This window comes from Cherax quadricarinatus, chromosome 17 (assembly GCF_038502225.1).
Source record: "Cherax quadricarinatus isolate ZL_2023a chromosome 17, ASM3850222v1, whole genome shotgun sequence".
Classification (NCBI taxonomy): domain Eukaryota; kingdom Metazoa; phylum Arthropoda; class Malacostraca; order Decapoda; family Parastacidae; genus Cherax; species Cherax quadricarinatus.
The window spans coordinates 4,667,639-4,690,523 of record NC_091308.1 but is presented as its reverse complement, the minus strand read 5'-3'; the positions used below and the strand labels follow the sequence as shown (position 1 = coordinate 4,690,523).

General features: G+C 42.4%; 1 protein-coding gene across 2 annotated transcripts in view; it reads right to left on the bottom strand.

Annotated features, from left to right (window-relative positions):
• The window catches only part of LOC128686413 (actin-binding Rho-activating protein), a 41,719-nt gene extending 19,246 nt beyond the window's left edge, over positions 1 to 22,473 (bottom strand). Inside the window, exons 1-3 of one of the 2 annotated variants that reach the window (XM_070085742.1) lie at positions 22,270 to 22,473; positions 11,024 to 11,125; positions 8,831 to 8,932 (exon numbers count right to left, since the gene is read on the bottom strand). In XM_070085742.1, the coding sequence (XP_069941843.1) occupies positions 8,831 to 8,932; positions 11,024 to 11,125; positions 22,270 to 22,284 (219 nt within the window). In that variant the 5' untranslated portion in view covers positions 22,285 to 22,473. The remainder of the gene's footprint in view (positions 1 to 8,830; positions 8,933 to 11,023; positions 11,126 to 22,269) is intronic. The other variant, XM_070085740.1, reaches the window with a different exon arrangement.
• Between the last annotated feature and the right edge of the window lie 412 nt (positions 22,474 to 22,885).

The window sequence follows — 22,885 nt, the reverse complement described above, 5'->3', positions numbered from 1 at the left end:
GTGACAGGGTTTGACATGTACAGGCTGTGTGTTCCGCTCCTTTACTGCTGTACAATAAAATGTTTGAAGCCTGGCCACTGACTGTGCGTACTACTAAGTTATGCTCCCTTCCCCTAGTACTATGATTGCTTTGGTTTTCAGCCTCGACAAACTTGGCAGCAAGATATTCTGGCCACTGCGAGCAATTTTATAAATGTGATTTAACTTCAGTTGTTTTACTCTGTCTTCAACATTCAGCATATCCGGTTGTAATTCATCTTGGCCTACATGCTCTCTTGGACCCAAGTCCAGGATGAATTTCACCATTTTGCTCTGGGTGATTTGTAGTCTATCAGTTTTTGTGTCAAGGCAGAGTACCATGAAGAGCAAGACATTGTATAAGAGGTAGACATAAGATCCTGCGAGCTTCAGTAGGTAGACAATGTGCTAGTCTGTAGAGGAACTTAAGTCTGGCATTAACTTTTTTTACTGCTGTTCCCTATCAATTCTCCTGACATGCCTGGGTCAAAGGGGATTCCCAGGTATTTCACTGAGAAATCTGAAGTGATGGGTTCCCCATTACACTGGATATTAAAACTGTTTGCCCTTTTCAGCTTACTTTTCGTGCCAAAGAGTATGGCTTCCGTTTTCCCGAGGTGTAACGATAATTTGTTGTCTGCTAACCATTTGCTGCAGGACTCTACCTCTTCAAGGGGGGCTCCTTGGCGTGGTGAAGAGGCTCTTGGTCTGAGGAATTAGCCCTGTCGGTCTTCTTCCTCAGACCGAACCTAATTACCCCCCATTCTCCCCTCCCCTATCCCATCCTCCCCATCCTCCCCTTTTTCCATTCCTCCTCCTCCTCCTCACCCCTCCCTTTTGCCCTTCCTCTTTTTAGCCTTCGTGATTTCTCCCACAGGCGTGCTAGTTCCTAGGTAGGGGAAAGGACACCGGGGTCGATCCCATTCCGTTGAGGTTTCTTGGCGGTGGCGTAGTTTGCCGTGGAATCTGGATTGCCTAGGGATGTCCCGATCCCTCTCCGGTATCCCGGAGTAGCTTTGGGTGTCTTTTGGGCGACGGGTGTATCTCTGGAAGCCACCTTTCGGATTCCGGGGGTGGTGGCTGAAGGAGGTATGCTTTGTGGCGGATATCCGGCCGCCCTCTCTTTTGTCCACCGAGGTAGCTCGGCAGATGTGAGGTTGCTATCCCGGATTGCTGGTTTACTGGCATGAAGGGTAGGGTATGGCACGGGTTCCATGCTGCATCTGCGCTACTAGCGGTGTCGAGTCCTCTTGGGCGCGGAGGGAGATTTCCGGCCCTTTCATTCCTCCTGGGAACTATTCCTCCCCGCTCCCCCCTTTTTTTATTCTTTTTTTTGTTTTTATTTTCTTTTCTTCTTTCTTTTTTTTTTCTTAAAAACAAAAAGCAAAGGAGTAACCTAACCATGGCAGCCCTAGTCCATGAAACCACTACCCCCGGGCCCCTTCTTGATACCGCACCCCATTCTGACCCTGCCTTGTGTTTAGACCACTCTTCGGACACTCCTGATGCCCCTGTACCTCTTGCTGGTGCTGTTTCCTCACCCGCTTCAGGTACCGGGGCTTCGACTGACTCCTTCGATTTGTCTGAACTCCGCTCTCCTTTGACTATGCTTCCGGCTTCTCCCTCTACGGTACGGCAATTTTCGAATCGCCCACCCATTTCATGCCGGACCAACTCCGGTCCTACTCCTAAACGCCAACGTCAATCTCCTGATGATGCTCCGTCGTTACCTTCCCATTCTACTCGGAAACGACCGACACGTCAAGCACTCCCTCTCCACGCTCAGTTTCGGACCACACAATGGACTAAATTCTTTACTTTAAGACCAACTTCTTCTTCTGCCTACCTTTCTGACCATAGTATTGCCAAAGCGCTCCTGCGTCATGTTGGCAGAGATATTTCATTTCACGCTCTCAAGAGCGGTACGCGCATCGTCACTGTCCAGAATGCTACCCAAGCTCATGATCTTTCTCTCCTTTCGAATATCGATACTACTCCTATCACTATTGAAAAACATCTTTCTCTCAATTCTTGTAGTGGTACTGTCATTCTGCCCCATACCATAGTCCAACAGAATTTCCAGTCATGTGGCAATGACATTTTTGAACAGCTGGAACTCCAGGATCTCCCAATCCTCAAAGTAGACACTTATGTCCTTCCTGCCCGGGGGCGGAGACGTTACCCTTGCAATGTGGCTCGTTTAACTTTTGACAGCCGAGAACTCCCGTCCTCTGTATATGTCGCGGGACATCGGTTACAAGTTCGAAAGGTGATACCTACACCGCAACAATGTAGAAATTGCTGGCGTTTTGGTCACCCAGCGAAATATTGCAGATCTATGGCCGAATGCCCAGTCTGTGGTGCCGACAACCATTCTAATACATCTTGCAGTCAACCTCCATCTTGCCTTAATTGTAATGAAGCTCACCCTTCGTACTCCCGCCGTTGCCAGGTCTACTTAAATGAACGTGAAATCCGTTGCCTCAAAGAGGCAGAAGGTCTCCCTTATGCTATGGCAGTTACTCATCTCCGCCTCCAAGGGAGACTACCCCGTGTTTCTTATTCTCGTGTTTCCAAACATCCCCCCACTTCTGGGGTCCCATCTTCTGCAGCCTCCTCTGTTGTTACCCCTCCCATAGCCATTACGGCATCTAATCCTTTTGCTGTCCTTGGCTCTGACGTCCCGACTACAACTCAGTCTGTTCTCACATCTTCGCGTCCTTCCTCACAAGCCCCAGTATCGACAAGACCTCGTACGACACCTAATACCAATCGCCCCTCTACTCAGAAGTCCAAAAAATCCACATTGCTCAAATCTTCTTTGCCCCTTCCTTCCCTTCTTCCACCTCCACACGTTACCTTTCCAGTCTCTGTACCTAGTTCTTCCCCTCTCTCTGGCTCTATTACAAGTGTGGAGATTCACCCTCCTCCTCGTACTATGCCTTCCACCCCTGTCCCCTCCCAAGTTTCTCCCTCTTCTGTCACCTCCCAGGTTTCTACCTCTTCTGTCCCCCCCCACACTTCATCTCCAGTCCCTTACACTTTTCCCTCCCCCTCTACTTTGGTACAGTCCATTACTGTCCCAATCTTTACTCACCCTCCTCCTCCTATCTCCAATATGGTTTCCCATACATCTTTGAATTCAGAAACACTTGAAGCCATTTCAGAATATATTGCAGAGACTAAACCTTCAATGGACACTGATTCACTTCCTGTTCCTTCTCTTCCCTCTCCTCCATCTTCACAACCCCATTCTTCGCAACGCTCCGTTCCTTCGCTACTTGAACATCTTCCAATGCCACCACACGTTGACTTTTCTAACCCCTCTAGTCCGTAGGTGCCTTTACCTACAGATTCCTGATATTTTCTTCATCGCCAATCATGGCCTATTTACAGTGGAATATCCGCGGCCTCAGGGGTAATCGGGGTGAGCTTCAGATGTTGCTTTCCAGGTTTTCCCCTGTTGGTGCTTGCTTACAAGAACCAAAATTACACTCGGCTGTTTTCCAACCTATCTCAGGCTATAATTTATTGTATTCTTCGGATCCTTTCTCAGATGGGACCTTTAATGAAAGTGCCCTTCTTCTACGCAATGATATTCCGTACTGTCAACTATTTGTCCATACCTCGCTGCATTACACTGCAGCCCGTATCCACTTGAATAAGTGGTTTACAATATGTTCTTTATATCTCTCTCCTTCTCGAGCATTTTCTATCCCAGACTTTGCCTTTCTTGTTTCATCCTTACCACCACCACTTCTGTTACTTGGTGATTTTAATGCCCACCATTTCCTCTGGGGGGGGGTCTCATTGTGACTCACGTGGCATTCAGTTGGAGGCTTTTCTTGCCTCTCACCCCCTCCATGTTTTAAATACGGGTACTCCCACCCATTTTGATCCTCGTACTCATACTCTCTCTTGCATCGATCTATCAGTCTGCTCTTCCTCCACTGCACTAGACTTCACCTGGTCTGTTCTACCAGACTTACATGACAGCGATCATTTTCCGATCATTCTTACTTCTCCTTCCTATTCACCACCTTCCCGTAGCCCTCGCTGGCAATTTGATCGGGCAAATTGGGATCTTTACTCACACCTCACTGCTTTTAGTGAGGTTCCTTCTTCATCCTCCATTGATGAGCTCCTACACATCTTCTCGACATCAGTTTATACCGCAGCTTCTCATTCTATACCCCACACCTCAGGCAGGCATTCTCAGAAGTGTGTGCCTTGGTGGTCTCCTGCTTGTGCTCGTGCAGTACGTTTGAAACGTGCTGCATGGGGCAGGTACCGGTACAATAGAACCGCTGAGAGACTTGTTGATTTTAAGCAGAAGCGTGCGATCGCTCGCCGTGTCATCCGTGAAGCTAAACGCACTTGTTGGCGAGACTATGTTTCCACCATCACCTCTGCTTCTTCTATGAGTGCAGTCTGGAAAAAAGTGAGGAAATTGAGTGGTAAATACTCTCCTGACACGGCTCCTGTTCTACGGGTCACTGGTGTTGATATAGCAAACCCTCTCGACGTTGCCATTGAACTTGGCACACATCTGGTCCGTATTTCCCGAGGGCTCCATCTATGCCCCTCGTTTCTTTCCTCAAAGTCTGCCAGAGAGTTAGTACCCTTGGACTTTTCTTCTCTCGGAGAAGAACAGTATAATGTGCCTTTTACACTTCAAGAACTGGAGGCAACGCTCTCAGCTTGCCGATCATCGGCAGCTGGGCCTGATGACATTCATATTCGTATGTTACAACATTTACATCGGTCAGCCCTTGTAGTCCTCTTACACCTCTTCAATCTTATTTGGGCACAAGGAGTTCTTCCCCAGCTGTGGAAATCTGCCATTGTTCTCCCTTTCCGCAAACCGGGTACTACAGGACATGATGCCTCCCACTATCGCCCCATCGCTCTTACAAGTGCAGTTTGCAAAGTGATGGAACGCCTCGTAAATCGACGTTTAATGTGGTATTTAGAGACTCACAACAGTCTCTCCGCTAGTCAATATGGCTTTCGTAAGGGTCGTTCTACCATAGACCCCTTACTACGCTTGGATACGTATGTTCGTAATGCCTTTGCGAATAATCACTCAGTTATTGCCATATTTTTTGACCTTGAGAAGGCATATGACACAACTTGGAGGTATAATATTTTGGCCCAGGCCCATTCCTTAGGCCTCCGAGGCAATCTACCATCCTTCCTTAAGAACTTTTTAACTGACAGACATTTCCGTGTTTGAGTCAATAATGTTCTTTCCCCGGACTTCGTCCAAGCTGAAGGTGTCCCTCAGGGATGTGTTCTAAGCACAACACTTTTTCTCCTTGCTATAAATGATTTGGCCTCTGTTCTTCCACCCAATATTTGGTCATCACTCTATGTTGATGACTTCGCTATTGCTTGTGCAGGCGCTGACTGTCACCTTATTGCAGTTTCTCTCCAGCATGCGGTCGACCGTGTTTCCACTTGGGCCACCACACATGGGTTTAAATTTTCAAGTACCAAAACTCACCAAATTACTTTCACTAGACGCTCTGTTATCTCCGATCATCCTTTGTATCTCTATGGCTCCCGTATCCCCGAACGTGATACAGTCAGGTTTCTAGGCCTTCTCTTTGACCGTCGGTTAACCTGGAAACCTCACATTACCTCTCTGAAGGCAACTTGTCACAGCCGGCTAAACCTTCTTAAAACCCTTGCTCATCTTTCCTGGGGAGCTGATCGTCGAACTCTGCTTCGCCTACATTCAGCCCTCGTTTTATCGAAACTCGATTATGGTGACCAGATTTATTCCGCGGCCTCTCCTGCTACTCTCTCTAGCCTTAACTCTATCCATCACCAAGGCTTACGTTTGTGCCTTGGTGCTTTTCGCTCTTCCCCTGTTGAGAGCCTCTATACAGAAGCAAATGTTCCATCCTTGTCTGATCGCCGTGATGCCCATTGCCTTCGTTACTATGTACGCTCTCACGATCTACACAATCCTTCCATTTATAGAATGGTCACCGATATTAGTAGACATTCTTTATTCGTTCGCCGCCCCTGTTTGCTCCGTCCCTTTTCTCTTCGCCTACTTTCACTCTTGTCTTCCCTTCAGTTACCACCTTTATATGTTCATGTAGCATCTCACTTTTCCCTACCCCCCTGGGAAGTTCCAGCTGTTCGGGTCTGTTCTTTCTCACTCCCTTGCTCGAAAGCTCAACTGCCTACGGTGGCTTCCCGCTCTCTTTTTCTTGATCACTTCCACTCTCATTCTCATGCCACCGCTGTGTACACAGATGGCTCTAAGTCTTCAGACGGCGTCGGATTCGCAGCAGTGTTTCCGGACAGCGTCGTACGAGGGCATTTACTATCTTCAGCTAGCATTTTTACTGCTGAACTGTATGCCATTCTTGCAGCACTTATTCGTATCGCATCTATGCCTGTGTCATCATTTGTAGTAGTCTCAGACTCCCTTAGTGCTCTACAGGCTATACGAAAATTTGATACATCTCATCCCCTAGTTCTCCGTATCCAACTTTGGCTACGCCGTATCTCTACCAAACATAAAGATATTGTTTTTTGTTGGGTCCCTGGTCATGTCGACGTACAGGGCAATGAACAGGCAGACACTGCTGCGCGGTCAGCAGTATATGACCTACCAATTTCCTATCGAGGTGTTCCATTTCTGGACTATTTTGCTGCAATAGCTACCCACCTTCGCACCCGTTGGCAACAACGTTGGTCAACTCTGCTCGGTAACAAACTTCATTCTATTAAACCGAGCATAGGTTACTGGCCGTCTTCTTGTCATCAGTGCCGAGGTTGGGAGACCACTCTCTCCCGCCTTCGCATTGGCCACACTCGTCTTACTCATGGGTATCTCATGGAGAGGCACCCTGTTCCTCTCTGTGAGCAGTGTCAAGTTCCAGTATCGATTAGCCACATTCTGTTAGACTGCCCTCTCTATCAACGAGCACGCAGAATTTACCTCCAACGTCGTCTTCGTTCCCCTACTCTCTCTTTACCTTCCCTTCTTGCTGATGGACCCTCCTTTAATCCTGACTCTCTCATTGACTTCTTGACAACGACTGATTTACTCCACAAACTCTGATGATACTTTTCGCACTCCCCTCAGCCCTTTCTGGTTCAGTCTCTTGCTGCCCTTTACCCTTTCACCATCCACTGCCCCGCTGTTATCCGTAACCTGTTGCTCATCCATCTCCCTTTTGCCACCTGATGCCCTCGCTTCCTTCCTGCCCTGCAGCGCTGTATAGTCCTTGTGGCTTAGCGCTTCTTTTTGATTATAATAATAATAATGCAGGACTCTAGTTCTAGTGATAGTACATTAGCTATATCTTGTGGGTCTTTACCTGACACTAACAGTGCACTGTCATCTGCATACAATAGAAGTTTACATCTGACACTGATGGGAATGTCATGTACATAAGAACAATAGGAGACCCAAAATACTACCTTGGGGAACTCCACATGCTATGGGCAGGGATTCTGATTCTGTGTTGTTGATTTTGAAAATTTGTTTCCTATTGCTCAAGTAGGACTTAAACTAGTGTACAGGATCTATGCCCATAGCTTGTAGTTTCTTACATAATACATTGTGGTTGACCGTATCAAAGGCGTTTTACAAGTCCAACGATACCATACCTCTGAGATTCCCAAGCGACATTTCAGTTCTCAGGTAGTCAGTTTAATTAGGGAGGTGTCAGTCGAGTAATATCTCCCAAAACCTGACTGGTAACTATGGAGAGTGTTATCATCATTAAGATAACTAACTGACAATACCTGGAGTTTACCTGGAGAGAGTTCCGGGGGTCAACGCCCCCGCGGCCCGGTCTGTGACCAGGCCTCCTGGTGGATCAGAGCCTGATCAACCAGGCTGTTGCTGCTGGCTGCACGCAAACCAACGTACGAGCCACAGCCCGGCTGATCAGGAACTGACTTTAGGTGCTTGTCCAGTGCCTTTCTAGAATTTTGGGCATCACACTGAGTATATACTAACACTGAGCGCGTCATGTAAAGACAGTTAAGCTTGGTTATAAGTATTTCTAGCAGTCTGGCATATACACTAAATGCAAAAAAATAATTTATGTGATATGTCAGGATGGATATCTTATCTAACTGGTGAAATAAAGATGCCAGATATCTTAAGAAAATTTCCCTATTTGGTTAACACAGTTGAAAAGGCTTAGCAGATATACTTCTGCTAAGCCTTCTGGGGCCTACTTCCGAAGATTTGTGTTTCCATATGGCGTTGCGCTGTCGTCCACAGAATAAATAAGAGGTGCAGTGTACTAGCCACTTCGGCAGCAAAATCCGAGTATCTAATCTATTAAATTTATTAAAGAACCACAGTGTAATGTATATGAGAGGAACACCATCCCGTATGGTGGACGTGTTAGGTAAACCTAATAGCTTTTTTGTTTAACCTTGCAGAATGTCATAGAGATATGGACAGCCACGCAATGTTGTCTAATTTTGTTAATAAAAAAATATCAAAGAAAACGATGAACACGGATGAGAGGCGTAACACAGTTAGTTTAATATCTTTATTATGCACCCCATACCCACCCTGTGGTCGGTAGTCAAAAGATTAGAGGTACATAATGGGTCCAGGGACTGGACCTTAAAGTTTTGACAGCTGAATAACTTACAAAGGTAATGAGCTCCAGGTAGATCTGGTCACAATCATGACAAGTTACAAAGGTAATGAATCATCTACACAACACACTGTACATTAATGTAACCACAGTAAAATCTGGGGAAACGAAAACTTGTTTGATTTATTGTAATGTCTGGCAGGTTACAACGAAGGTAATCTAACCTGAGAGTCACTGGTGGGGCTGTGAGGCCTGTTTTCCTTAGCTGCCTTGTCGTCCAACATAGCTTTCTTCTCAGCAAGGCTTCCCATCCGTAGAAAACGAACCTGATGTAAGCCAGAACTTTGTTATACTCACTCCAATGTACTTGACAGTAGACCGCCTTCTCTAGAATTTTGGACATCACACTGAGTATACTAACACTGAGCGCATCATGTAAGGTAGTGGGTCATGGGTTAAGCTTGGTTACAGGTACTTCTAGCAGTTTGGCATATACACAAACGAAGATAAACTAAATGCAAAGTATTAATTTATGTGATACGTCAGGATATTTTATCTAACTGGTGAAATAAAGATGCCAGACATTTTAAGAAAATATCCCGAGTTGCTCAACATAGAGATGAACACGGATGAAGCGCAACACAGTTAATAAAAAAAATTCTTAATTTACTAAAAGTACAAGGTATACAGGCCTAGCTGACATCAATGACATACTACTATATAGAAAACCCCTTGTTATGCAGAGCCTTTCGGGCAAATTAGGTCAGTTTTGTCCCAGGATGCGACCCACACCAGTCGACTAACACCCAGGTACCCATTTTACTGATGGGTGAACATCGACAACCGGTGTAAGGAAACACGTCCAATGTTTCCACCCTTTCGCTGGGAATCGAACCCGGACACTCACCGTGTGAAGCTAGAGCTTTTGCCACCAGGGCACGGGGCACTTAGTTTAATATCTTTATCATGCACCCCATACGCAACCTGCGGGCGGTAGTCAAAAGAGGTACATAATGCGTCATTATGTACTGGAGTGTGATTAAATTAATGAATTTAGAAACAACTCACTCAGAAATGTTCAAGAAATGGCAAAGTATTTTATCCACAGTGGTATATTGCAGACCATTCTGGAGAAATACCCTGACTTTGCTAGCTGTAAATAATGTAAGTAAGTAAGTAAGTAAATTTATTCAGGTATACACAAATACAGATACATAGAATTATCATACATAGCAGCATATGTGTAGAGAACCTAGGATAACCCAAAAAAGTCAGACAGAGTGACTTATTTCCATTGGGGTCCTTTTACCTTATTATTATAATATAAAGGTTATAATATTTTCTTATTATTCTAAAATGAAGATAACATCTTATTATCATACTAAAAAGACTATCTACTACACGAGGGTCATTAAGACTACAATACGAGGGTCATTACTAGGAATAAGGTAAAATTTACACGTATTTTAGCTAAAAAATAGAAAATCATTCCCCTCCCTTTCTGCATTACCATGTGTGTGTGTGTGTGTGTGTGTGTGTGTGTGTGTGTGTGTGTGTGTGTGTGTGTGTGTGTGTGTGTGTGTGTGTGTGGTGTGTGTGTGGTGTGTGTGTGGTGTGTGTGTGTGTGTGTGTGTGTGTGTGTGTGTGTGTGTGGTGTGTGGGTTTGTGGTGTGTGGGTTTGTGGTGTGTGTGTTTGTGGTGTGTGGGTTTGTGGTGTGTGGGTTTGTGGTGTGTGGGTTTGTGGTGTGTGGGTTTGTGGTGTGTGGGTTTGTGGTGTGTGGGTTTGTGGTGTGTGGGTTTGTGGTGTGTGTGTGTGGTGTTTGTGTGGTGTGTTTACCTGGAGTTTACCCGGAGAGAGTTCCGGGGGTCAACGCCCCCGCTGCCCGGTCTGTGACCAGGCCTCCTGGTGGATCAGAGCCTGTTCAACCAGGCTGTTACTGCTGGCCGCACGCAAGCTGACGTACGACCCACAGCCAGGTTTGTCAGGAGAAAGATTTTTTTATTTTTTTTTTAGCTAACACACATATAAATGTAAATAACTTTTTTACCTTATTCCTAGTATATATTATAATAATAAGATATTATCTCCTTCATATTATAATAATAATGTATTAAAAGAACCCCAGTGGAAATAAGTCACTTTGTCTGACTTTTTTGGGGGGTTTCCTAGGTTTTCTACACATATACTGCTATGTATGATAATCTATATAACTGTATTTGTGTATACCTGATCCCCTCAAGGAAGGTTCCTTGATGTTGGTGAGGGGCTCTTGATTTAGGAAATTGGATCTGTGCTCCAGTTCCCCGAATTAAGCCTGAATGCCTTCCACATCCCCCCCAGGCGCTGTATAATCCTCCGGGTTTAGCGCTTCCCCTTGATTATATTAATAATAATGTGTATACCTGAGTAATCTTACCTGAGAGTCACTGGTGGGGCTGTGAGGCATGTTTTCCTTAGCTGCCTTGTCGTCCAACATTGTTTTCTTCTCAGCAAGGCTTCCCACCCGTAGAAAACGAACCTGATGTAAGCCAGAACTTTGTTATACTCACTCCAATGGAATTCTTACAATTATTATTATTATTACTCTATATCATTATTTATAGTAATGTTCAGATGAGAGGGGCCGTTGCTAGGTTCTCTCAACACGTAAGATAATACAAGAGAAAAAATCTGCCGCTGCAGGATGTGGGACGGAGTTGTTTAGTTTAATATGTTTATTATGCACCCCATACCCATCCTGTGGGCGGTAGTCAAAGATTACAGAGGTACATAATAGGTCCAGGGACTGGGCCTCAAAGTTTTGATAGCTGAGCAAGTTACAGAGGTAACGAATTCACAATTTACAAAGGTAATGAACTCACAATTTACAAAGGTAATGAACTCTAGGTAGGTCTAGTTCATTACCTTTGTAAATTGTGAGTTCATTACCTTTGTAAATTGTGGGACGGAGGCAAGAGGATAAATAGCATTGATAAAATGCTTAGAATCAAGAATGAAGGCCTATAGGGAAGACGCTAATAAAAAGAAACCAGCTACATATTGATATATAACTCGAAGCATGATAGATGCAGAAAAGTTTTCCATATTTTACAAAGTCAGATTAAAAAAAAATAGATGCGTTTCGGTCCTTGCGCGATTAATAGCGTAAAAGAACCAATGCTTTTCAACATCATACATAACAGGTACTGCCAACAGACCCCTAGCTCTAAAAGAGGAAGTGTATAAGTTCCTGATCAGCCGGGCTGTGGTGAATAAGTTGGACTTCGTGCGTTATTATAATAAATAAGGCACAATACAGTGACTGGAACAATACAACAAATAACCCGCATATAGGAGAGGAGCTTGGTCCAAGTTGTGAGGGAAAAGTTCAATAGATAGGAGTAGCGAGGGAGTATATAGTAACAATAGTTTCATTGCCGGCTACTTGTTAAGGTAGGGTAAGTCTAGCTCCCGCTATTCCCTGCTTTTTTCCCCACCCCGAAAGTGATAGTTTGATTGCCGGCTGCTTGTTAAGGTAGGGTCAGTCTAGCTCCCGCTATACCTTCCCCTCCCTCTTTGCCCCCCCCCCCCCCGAAAGGTGACGTGTGGGGCTCCGGCCAAACAGTAATCACTCGACTCACAGCTCCCAGCACTACTGTAAGTACATGCCTGCTCATATTCTAGTGGACTTATTGGTTGAAAGCTTCACTTTTAACCAATAATAAACTAAGTCCTTTCAGTCTTGCTCTGTTAAATGTCTTAATAATCACCACGTCTTTTAGGTATTGTACTTATCATGGAGAGTGATTTCTTAAGCAGTGGGTAACCTGTCTCTTTCCAGCTTGGAATGACAGAATGGGTTACCTGCCAACCAACGAGTAGAATTGAAGGAGACGGACTAATGTCCTGAGACGTCCCATGTTTTATCTACTTACCTGAGCACCTGTATGAAGTTGCAGGATGTAACCCCTCATCATTGCAGCGGTAAAGAACCTGCTTTCCTGTCATCTGGATAGATTATTTACAGCTATAGACTGTGAAGAACGAGCTGGTGGGTTGTCACCAACACCTGCGACCCCCCCCCCACATCATCAGCAACGGCTACGATTTCAACAACACGCAGCGTCACCAACACCAGACACCCAAGTTTCATATATATATATATATATATATATATATATATATATATATATATATATATATATATATATATATATTAGCGTTGAATTCAGATATCATTTATATTTTTCATTTTTCATTTTCTTTAATGTAGGATCAATATTTCATATTTAAGTGTTTTATATTTTATATTTTCTAAATAATAAAGTGTTTATGTTTGTCAGTTTTTGTTCTTTTTCTATGCATTAATTTTCCTGAGGAGGAGCCAGCCTTAGTAATACTGACTGAAGTTGTTACAGGGCTGAGTAAGCCTTCACAAGTGGCGACCTTGCCAGGATCAACGCTACTGAATCAAGATTCAATTCCATCTCGAATCTACCATTGGAACTTCAACGCCGCATACCACAGACGGTTACCACCAGCCATGAGTAATCATTCTCTATGGTAGGACTACGGTACAGGTATTTAAAAGATTTGGTGATTGTTATAGTCTCAATTTATTGTAAGTCAAGTCAGGCAGGATACAATATTTAATTCTGCCACCTTTTCGAGCTTGAAACACTTTGGAGGATTAGACTCTAGGGACCCGAGATTTTCCAGTGACAATTTGTTTCATTGAGCTCTTTATTATATCAAGGGAACTGTCGTAGGACACTCTTGATTTGTTGGTGAGAAGAGTGGATGGTCAAGTGACCCCATTCTACTTACTGTTTGCTCGGAGCAGGCATAGAACCCTTCGTTTTAATTAATACATATTGTTTAATTGAAGTAGAGATCGAGCCCTCTGGTTTATTTACAGTTTCAGCGGAGCAGGAATTGAACCCTCCGTTTTCCTTAATACCCGTTTCATTTCCCCTGATAGTTTAAGTTATTCTTGCAAGTATGGAGGAATACCAGTTTTGGATGAATGCTGGAAGTAAGTGAGGAATAACAGGGAAAAATTTAGAATCTTTCATTAGTGCTAAGATCCATGAAAGACTTGAAAGAGAGAGAATTGAGAGAGAAGAAAGATGGTTAGAAAGGGAAAGAGAGAAAGAAAAGGAGAGAGAGAGAATCGAAAGAGAAGAGAAAAAGGAGAGAGAGAGAATTGAGAGAGAAATCCAAGAAAGACAGTTAGAAAGAGAAAGAGAAGACAAAAAGGAGCATGATAGACTTGATAGTGAAGAAAGAGCTAAAGTACGTGAGGAACAAGTTAAATTAAGAGAACTTGAGGAAAGAGCCAAGGATAGAGAAGTTGAAGAAAAAGCTAGAGAGCATGAGTTAATAGAGAGAGAAAAGGATCGCGAGCTCGAAAAATCTCGCCTGGAATTAGAGAATAAAAAGTTAACTTTTACACAACAACAATTGGAGGAAGGAGTAATGGAACAACGTGCAGTCAGTGCACATATTCCAACACCTAATTTACCTCCCTTCACAGAGGGGGACGACATAACTTCATAATTATCAGGTTCGAAAATACTGCTACCCTCTGTGAATGGCCTGCTGACACCTGGGCTACCAGGTTAGGAATGTTATTTTCTGGTACAGCCTTGAATATCCATGCAACTTTGTCGCAGGATATCATATGTAATTATAACCTACTGAAGAAGGCAATCCTTAAAGCATATCAAAAAAACACTAATTCTTACAGGAAAGATTTCAGGTATGCCACCTTACAGCCTGGCCAGAACTTTCAGCAGTTACAGGTAACACTCTTTCGTTTGTTCGACTTTTGGATAGAGAGTTCAGGAATTGATCACAGTTATGAATCTCTTAGAGACTTCATGGTTGCTGACCAATTCCTGACAGCTCTTCCCCATCAGATAAGAACATTCATTAGAGAACGTAACCTGATTAAAGCTGAGGAAGTTGCTGAGGCCGCTGACTTGTATGCTGAGGCTCACAATTCCTATAAAGACCTAAAGGGATCGAACCCTAAGGGCAAGGGTTCATCAGACCTTAAGAAATCAAAGCCTCTAGTGGAAAGTAAAGTGACTTCTTTTATTCCTGTTTGTCATTTGTGTGGCGTTAAGGGACATAAACGTCCAGATTGTCCTTCTAAGAAGGTCCAAAAACTTGGAAGATGTTTTAAAGACTGTAATGACCAAGCACCTTTCTGTTCAGGAACAGTTAATGGACTTAATGTATCTACCATTTTACGAGACACTGGGTGCACATGTATAGTCATTTCTGATAAGCTGTTCCTTAATCTTAAAGAAACTCATTCCTCTGCTATAATTTCAGACTACTTGGGCCGTACAGACACCTTTCCTACCATCCGTTGTTACATTAGGTCTAAATGGTTCACAGGTTGGTCTGAAGCCGTACTAGCTCCCATCACTTTTTGCTCCGTACTAATAGGTAATGTAAAAGGTGCCATTCTTCCTTCTGAGGTTGACCTTTCATCACCAAAGATGGACATAAGTGTTTCAGATCCTCTTCCTGTAGAGTCAGAGAAGCCCCTCGAAAGTTCAGATGAGACAATGTCTCGTGAGATTCATGTGGGATTAAAAACCAGTGATGCTACTTTCGAAAGCGAGGTAGTAGGATCACCGGTTCACTTGTTAGATGAAAGTGAAGATATCACCTCCGATACCATAAATGTCTTGACTAGGGCTCAGACCAAAGCCCAGGCTTCTCCTACTGTCCATCCTTTGATTTTCCCTGACTTTAAGCCTTTAGATATATCGAAGGACTCCTTTGTAAATTTACAACGTAATTGCCCTTCTCTTCAGAATTGCCATAATGCCGCTAAACAAAATCAAGTTATTCAAAGGAAAAACTTTTCATATAAATTTGAATATATAAAAGGTATCTTGTACAAGTCAGTATTCAAATTAAATTCAGATGAGATAGACTATTCCATCTTAGTTGTTCCAAGTCAATGCAGAGAGACTGTTCTTAAAATGGCTCATGACTTGCCAGTAGCCGGACATTTCTCGCATCGTAAAACCTTAAATAAAATTAGGGAAACCTATTTTTGGCCAAAAATGTCCTCAGATGTCACTACCTAGTGTAGATCGTGTGAAGTTTGCCAACTGTCATCCTCCCGAGGTACCAGGCGAGTACCTATGGTCAAAATGCCAGTCTTTACAGTACCCTTCGAAAGAGTAGCTATTGACATCGTTGGTCCTTTATCTCCACTTTTATCTTGGGGACAAAGATATATATTAACATTAGTTGATTATGCTTCAAGTTTCCCTGAAGCCGTACCCTTAAAGACCATAAATACTACAGAGGTGACTGAAGCCCTTTTGTCCATCTTCTCCAGAGTGGGTATCCCTAGAGAAATTTTGTCTGACCGTGGGACACAATTCACATCTGACTTAATGCAACATCTCTACCAACTTCTGGAAGTGAAGCCTCTCTTCACCACACCCTATCATCCCAGCTGTAATGGGAGGATTGAGCGCCAGCATTCGATTCTCAAGTCCATTTTAAGGAAACTTGGCTCCCTTAAACCTAAGGAGTGGCATCGTTACCTACCCTGTGCTTTGTTTGCCATGAGGGAAGTTCCCAGTGACTCTTTGGGGTTTTCACCTTTTGAACTTCTCTATGGTAGACAGGCCAGAGGTCCATTGTCCATCCTTCATGACTTATGGACTAATGAGGAGGTAAATGCTGAGGTTCAGTCTTCTTACCAGTTTCTCCTTGACCTTAGATCCAAACTTGAGGAGACCTCTGACATAGTTTCGAAAAACCTAAACTTGTCAATGGACCAGTACAAAACCTATTTTGATTCCAAAAGTCAGAGGAGAAGTTTTAAAGTAGGGGATGAAGTTCTGGTACTTTTGCCTATCAAGTCAAATAAATTATTAGTAGCATGGAAAGGTCCATATAAAGTGTTAAAAATTTGTGGGAAGGTTGATTACCTCATAGAAGTCAAGGGGAAACCTAAGCTTTATCATATCAACATCCTTAAGAAATATTACCGAAGAAATTCGGTTAACTGCCTTAATAACTTTGACTTAGTTTTTCCACACGAACTTGATAAGACAACTGAAGAATGTAAGGTGCGCGTAATTGACACCTCTAACTTAGACTATGATAGAGAACTACATGACTTGGTGACTCTTGACCACTAGGGCGCAACAAACATTAATATTAATGAATCTTTGGATGACCATAAGAGACATGAACTACTTCAATGTGTTTGCAACTTCTCAGACGTCTTTACTGATATTCCAGGTGTTACCTCCACGGTAGTCCATAAGATTGACTTAGTGACGGACAATCCTATCAAACGGAAATTATACCCAGTTCCAGTTCACCTTAGGGATGCATTTGACCGAGAGGTAGACAAATTATTAAAACTAAAGATCATTGAACCTTCAGTATCTGCATATTGCTCACCAGTAGTCATGGTTAAGAAGGAGGATAATTCATATAGACTTGCTATTGACTTCAGAGGCCTTAAAGCTATAACTCGGTGGGATGCTGAGCCTATGCCCTTAATAGATAGCAATCTACACAAATTTTATGACGCTTCCTTCTTTTCAGAGATTGATATTGCACAGGCATGTCATCAAGTAATGTTAGATCCTTCTTCTGTTAGATCCTTCTTCTAAGCAGTACCCCTCAAGGAAGGTTCCTTGATGTTGGTGAGGGGCTCTTGATTTAGGGAATTGGATCTGTGCTCCAGTTCCCCGAATTAAGCCTGAATGCCTTCCACATCCCCCCCCCAGGCGCTGTATAATCCTCCGGGTTTAGCGCTTCCCACTTGATTATAATAATAATTCTAAGCAGTACACCGCTTTTCCTACACACCAAGGACTGATGCAGTATAGAACTATGCCCTTCGGTTTGGTAACTGCCTGTGCTACCTACGTGAGACTGATGAAAAAGGTCTTGGGTAATATGCCAAATGTTTCAGTTTATTTTGATAACATTTACGTAATGACACCCACGTGGGGCGAACATATCTAAACATTAACATCAGTTTTACATAGGTTACGCTCACATGGCCTCACTGCCAAGCCGAAGAAATGCTTCCTTGGGTATAACAAGATTAGATATCTTGGACTGATACTTTCTAATAACTCTCTGCAGCCTCTCCCCAGTAAGATCAAAGCTTTATTATAATTTAAATTCCCCAAAACCAAGAAGCTCATGCGTAGCTTTCTTGGTTCTGTAAATTTTTATGCACGGTTTATCCCGAACCTTACTGATCTTACAGGCATCTTATCAGACTTCCTTAAAAAGTCTGTGAAGGAACCTCTTGAACTTTCCGACGTAGCTCGGGAAAAGTTTAATGAGATTAAAAGTATCTTCTCGAAAGACCCTATACTTAAGATTCCAGATATTAATAAAACATTTTGTTTAAGAACTGATGCCTCCAATACTGGCTTAGGTGTGGTACTACTTCAATACCATGATGGTACTCCCTTCCCTGTATGCTTCCTAAGCCAGAAACTCCTTCCAGCAGAAACAAGATACTCCACCATAGAAAAGGAATGTTTGGCCCTTGTGTGGGGTATCTCCAAGCTTAAGTTTTATTTACTGGGATCACAAACCTTTGATATACCTAGAAATTTTTAAGGGAACCAACAATCTCCTCTTGAGGTGGACATTGGCTCTCCAAGCTTTTAAGTTCCATATTGTGTATATCAATGGTTCATCCAATTATTTCTCTGACTGGTTAAGTCGTGACAGTCAGTAGAAGATTTGTTGTCTTACACGACTTCCACGTGTTAGAACTTTTTCCTCGCCTATTCTTATACTCCTTGACTATAAGTCTTGGTATGGGGGAGTGTGAGGGAAAAGTTCAATAGATAGGAGTAGCGAGGGAGTATATAGTAACAATAGTTTCATTGCCGGCTACTTGTTAAGGTAGGGTAAGTCTAGCTCCCACTATTCCCCCCTTTTTTCCCCACCCCGAAAGTGATAGTTTGATTGTCGGCTGCTTGTTAAGGTAGGGTCAGTCTAGCTCCCGCTATCCCTTCCCCTCCCTCTTCCCCCCCCCCCCCGAAAGGTGACGTGTGGGGCTCCGGCCAAACAGTAATCACTTGACTCACAGCTCCCAGCACTACTGTAAGTACATGCCTGCTCATATTCTAGTGGACTTATTGGTTGAAAGCTTCACTTTTAACCAATAATAAACTTAGTCCTTTCAGTCTTGCTCTGTTAAATGTCTTAATAATCACCACATCTTTTAGGTATTGTACTTATCATGGAGAGTGATTTCTTAAGCAGTGGGTAACCTGTCTCTTTCCAGCTTGGAATGACAGAATGGGTCACCTGTCAACCAACGAGTAGAATTGAAGGAGACGGATTAATGTCCTGAGACGTCCCATGTTTTATCTACTTACCTGAGCACCTGTAAGAAGTTGCAGGACGTAACCCCTCATCATTGCAGCGGTAAAGAACCTGCTTTCCTGTCATCTGGATAGATTATTTACAGCTATAGACTGTGAAGAACGAGCTGGTGGGTTGTCACCAACACCTGCGACCCCCCCCCCACATCATCAGCAACGGCTACGATTTCAACAACACGCAGCGTCACCAACACCAGACACCCAAGTTTTATATATATATATATATATATATATATATATATATATATATATATATATATATATATATATATATATATAATATAATATAAATTAGCGTTGAATTCAGATATCATTTATATTTTTCATTTTTCATTTTCTTTAATGTAGGATCAATATTTCATATTTAAGTGTTTTATATTTTATATTTTCTAAATAATAAAGTGTTTATGTTTGTCAGTTTTTGTTCTTTTTCTATGCATTAATTTTCCTGAGGAGGAGCCAGCCTTAGTAATACTGACTGAAGTTGGTACAGGGCTGAGTAAGCCTTCACACAAGTCAGACCGAAACGTCGTCGTAAGCTCCTCTCTCCTATATGAGGGTCATCTGTTGTATTATTATAATCATAGCTAAGCGCTAAATCCACAAGGGTCATACAGCTGGACTGCGTGCATTATTATTATTATTATTATCAAGGGGAAGCGTTAAACCCGTAGGATTATACAGCGCCTGGGGGGGGAACGGAAGGTATTCAGGCTTAATTCAGGGAACTGGAGCATAGATCCAATTCCCTAGATCAAGAGCCTCTCACTAGCCTCGAGGAACCTTCCTTGAGGGGCGGACTGCGTGCAGCTAGCAACAACAGCCTGTTTTATTGGGCCATCAACCGAGAGGCCTGGTCTAGGACGTAGGACCGAAATCGTTTTCAGTTAACCAGAGGCCTGGTAGCTGTACCTCGAAACTCGAGACAGAGAACTCTCAAGTCCCTTAAGAGGCCTAGATGTTTTAATTCCCTTAATCAAGAAGTCCAAAAGCTGAAGATCAACATTCCTCAAAAGTACCAAGAGTTTTAGTTGAAGACACTCACTAACACCCAGGAGCTATACATTAAGAGGCACAAGAGCTGGAACTCAGCCAGGTCAACTAATATGAAAATATGAGAATATTCTGAGAAGGTACTGAAAGTAGATTATAGACAAACTTTTCATGCACGGGACGGGCCAAGAACTGACTGTCAGGACTCAGGGTGGTGAAGCCAGGAGCGAATTTGAGTTTGGAGGACTCAAGTGATACAGTAAGCGAATAGACAGTAGAATAAGCAGCAAGAGTGGTTGGGATTTAAGACTGAAAGACTAAGAGAATTTAAGGGTAAAGGTTTTAAATGGTTGGTGCATGTGTTCGAGGGGACGGTGCTTAAGAATTAGCAGCATGTAGAATTCCTTAGTACAACGAGAAAGGACAAGTGAATGTGTTAAGAATTTAACCATTATCCAGATTCCACATGAACGTCTGGATACCAACACCTTATATCAAGAACTACATGTCAACGCTGCCAGTCGTTAGTCGTTCATTTATGTTATTTTGGTAATGGAGCTTAATTACACGTATGTACGAGTTCATTCAAAATTAGCCTAATCTAAAATAATTAATATTTTTGGAGTAAGTTTAGATCGGGAAGAAATTAATGAAATGTAACGCGTGCGACCACATCCCTCTTATTCAGAGGGAAGTCAGTATTTTGAGTATCAGCTGGTAATGTATCTAAACAGCCATGACGATGTAAGAGTTGTGAACAGAAATTCCAAAACTCCCGGGGAAACATCAAAGGTAAAGTATGCAGTGACCGAACTAAGAGTTCACTTGCACGTTTCGGTCCAAGTCGGACCAAAACGTCGTCATAAGTTTCAGTCTCTTATGTGTGGGTTATTTATATATTGTTCCAGTCACGGTATTGTGCCTTTTTATTCTTCACTTCACTCAACTGATGTGATAGTGGAAAACTTGTGCTGATATCTCTTGGGATCTCTGAATACCCGAAGATATGTTTAGCACTGAAATCAGTTCAATATATTTAGATACTGTAAGCATGTATGACTCTCACTACGCTATTATGTAGTAACTGGTATGTCAACCATGCATGCTTCTCACGACGATGCTGCTCTGTAGTGACTAGTACGTCTGTATTGTCAATCTACAATATATAATTATTAAATTCAAAATACAAATATCATACAGTTGCTAGACCCTAAATGTGCCTCTGCAATCTTTCTGGCTACACTCCAGAGGAAAGCATGGATTGCCTGATATTATTAGGATATTCATAGTGGAGAGCTAAACCTGTACGGTTTAGCTCTCTTAAACCTTGGTACTTTGATGGCTTGACTTCGACTTCCTTGACCAGATTACAGAAGGAACTTAAAATTATTCTCTTAGAATGAATTTTCAAGAGCAAGTTATATTTGTAATTATGATATTTATAAATGTTATAGTATACGTGTTTCTATACACTATATCATCAATTATGTTATTTATATGCACAGTGAAGCTAAATTTTTGTAACCTGCCAAAAATCGCCTCAAACGTGAACATTTTCCATTTTTTTTTCTTTAAAAACTAACCAAATGCCAGCCACTGATTTGTTTAATATTTACCTCATTTGAAAAACGCTGATAAGTATAAAAGCCATTTGTGTGATTATCTAAATAATTCCGTGCACGAGGGGTCATTAAGGTCTTATTTTACACTGACAAGAATACTTTATTTCCTAAAATATAATTCATAGTTAACTTCGTAAATATACTGATAGACACCTCGGTGTGTGCGCGCGCATATGGTATATATATATATATATATATATATATATATATATATATATATATATATATATATATATATATATATATATATATATATATAGTATATATATATATACATACATACTTAAAATATACACATTCCGGTATATATGCATATACACGCCTCTGAATATAGATACGTATCTCTTGATGTACTATGTACACTGAGATACATTTCTCAAGGAGTATGTACTGAGAGATACATAAATTTGTAATTACCCAGAGAGATACATACCTTTGCGTATATACAGTGAGATACAAGACAATGTATTTATGATACAAGACTCTTGGTCTATATACACTTATAAACACGTCTTCATGTATATACACTGAGATAAACACCTTTGTGTGTATATGTACAAAGATACACACCTGTGTGTATGTATATAGAGAGATACACACCTCGGTGTACATACACTGTGCAACAAATGGGCAGACAATGCAGTATGTGCACTTACTGAGGCTTCCCCCATGAAGGCGCTGCTGAGCTATACAAGATACTGAGACAAAGATGCTGTTGTGTCTGTGGTGACGACTACCGTGTGTAACTGTTGTTGTAGGAGGCACAGACGTGGCGACCGCAGCTCCAACAGAAGACACAGACTAGGTTGTTTGGCACCAACACACCTCTCTGGCTTCCTCTGCCATCACGGAATGAGCACTGTGGAGTCAAGATCAGTTGGATCTGTTTTCCTAGCTTCTTCTTGGTATACGTAGAGTAACTCCTTGCATTGAAATTATATGTTAGATTTGTACTAGTATAATGAGTGTACACGAAGAGTATTATAATAGTGTATTTAAGTGGATATTTCCAGTTCCTTGATGTCAGTTTTGGCGCCATGACAGTAAGCAACCACTCATATTTTGCACACTTGGCGCCACCTTACTGTGACGTGTCCATGCACAATTTCTTCATGAGATTTTTATACTCTAAACAAAAGGCATTTACCTATTTTAAACAAATTTCTTAGTAGCCAGCTTGTTTAAACGGAAATATAGAAACGCAACGTTCGATCAACTATGCTGATTTTCCCAACAAACAGCTATAATGGCCGATACTACGAGCTCAAGCAA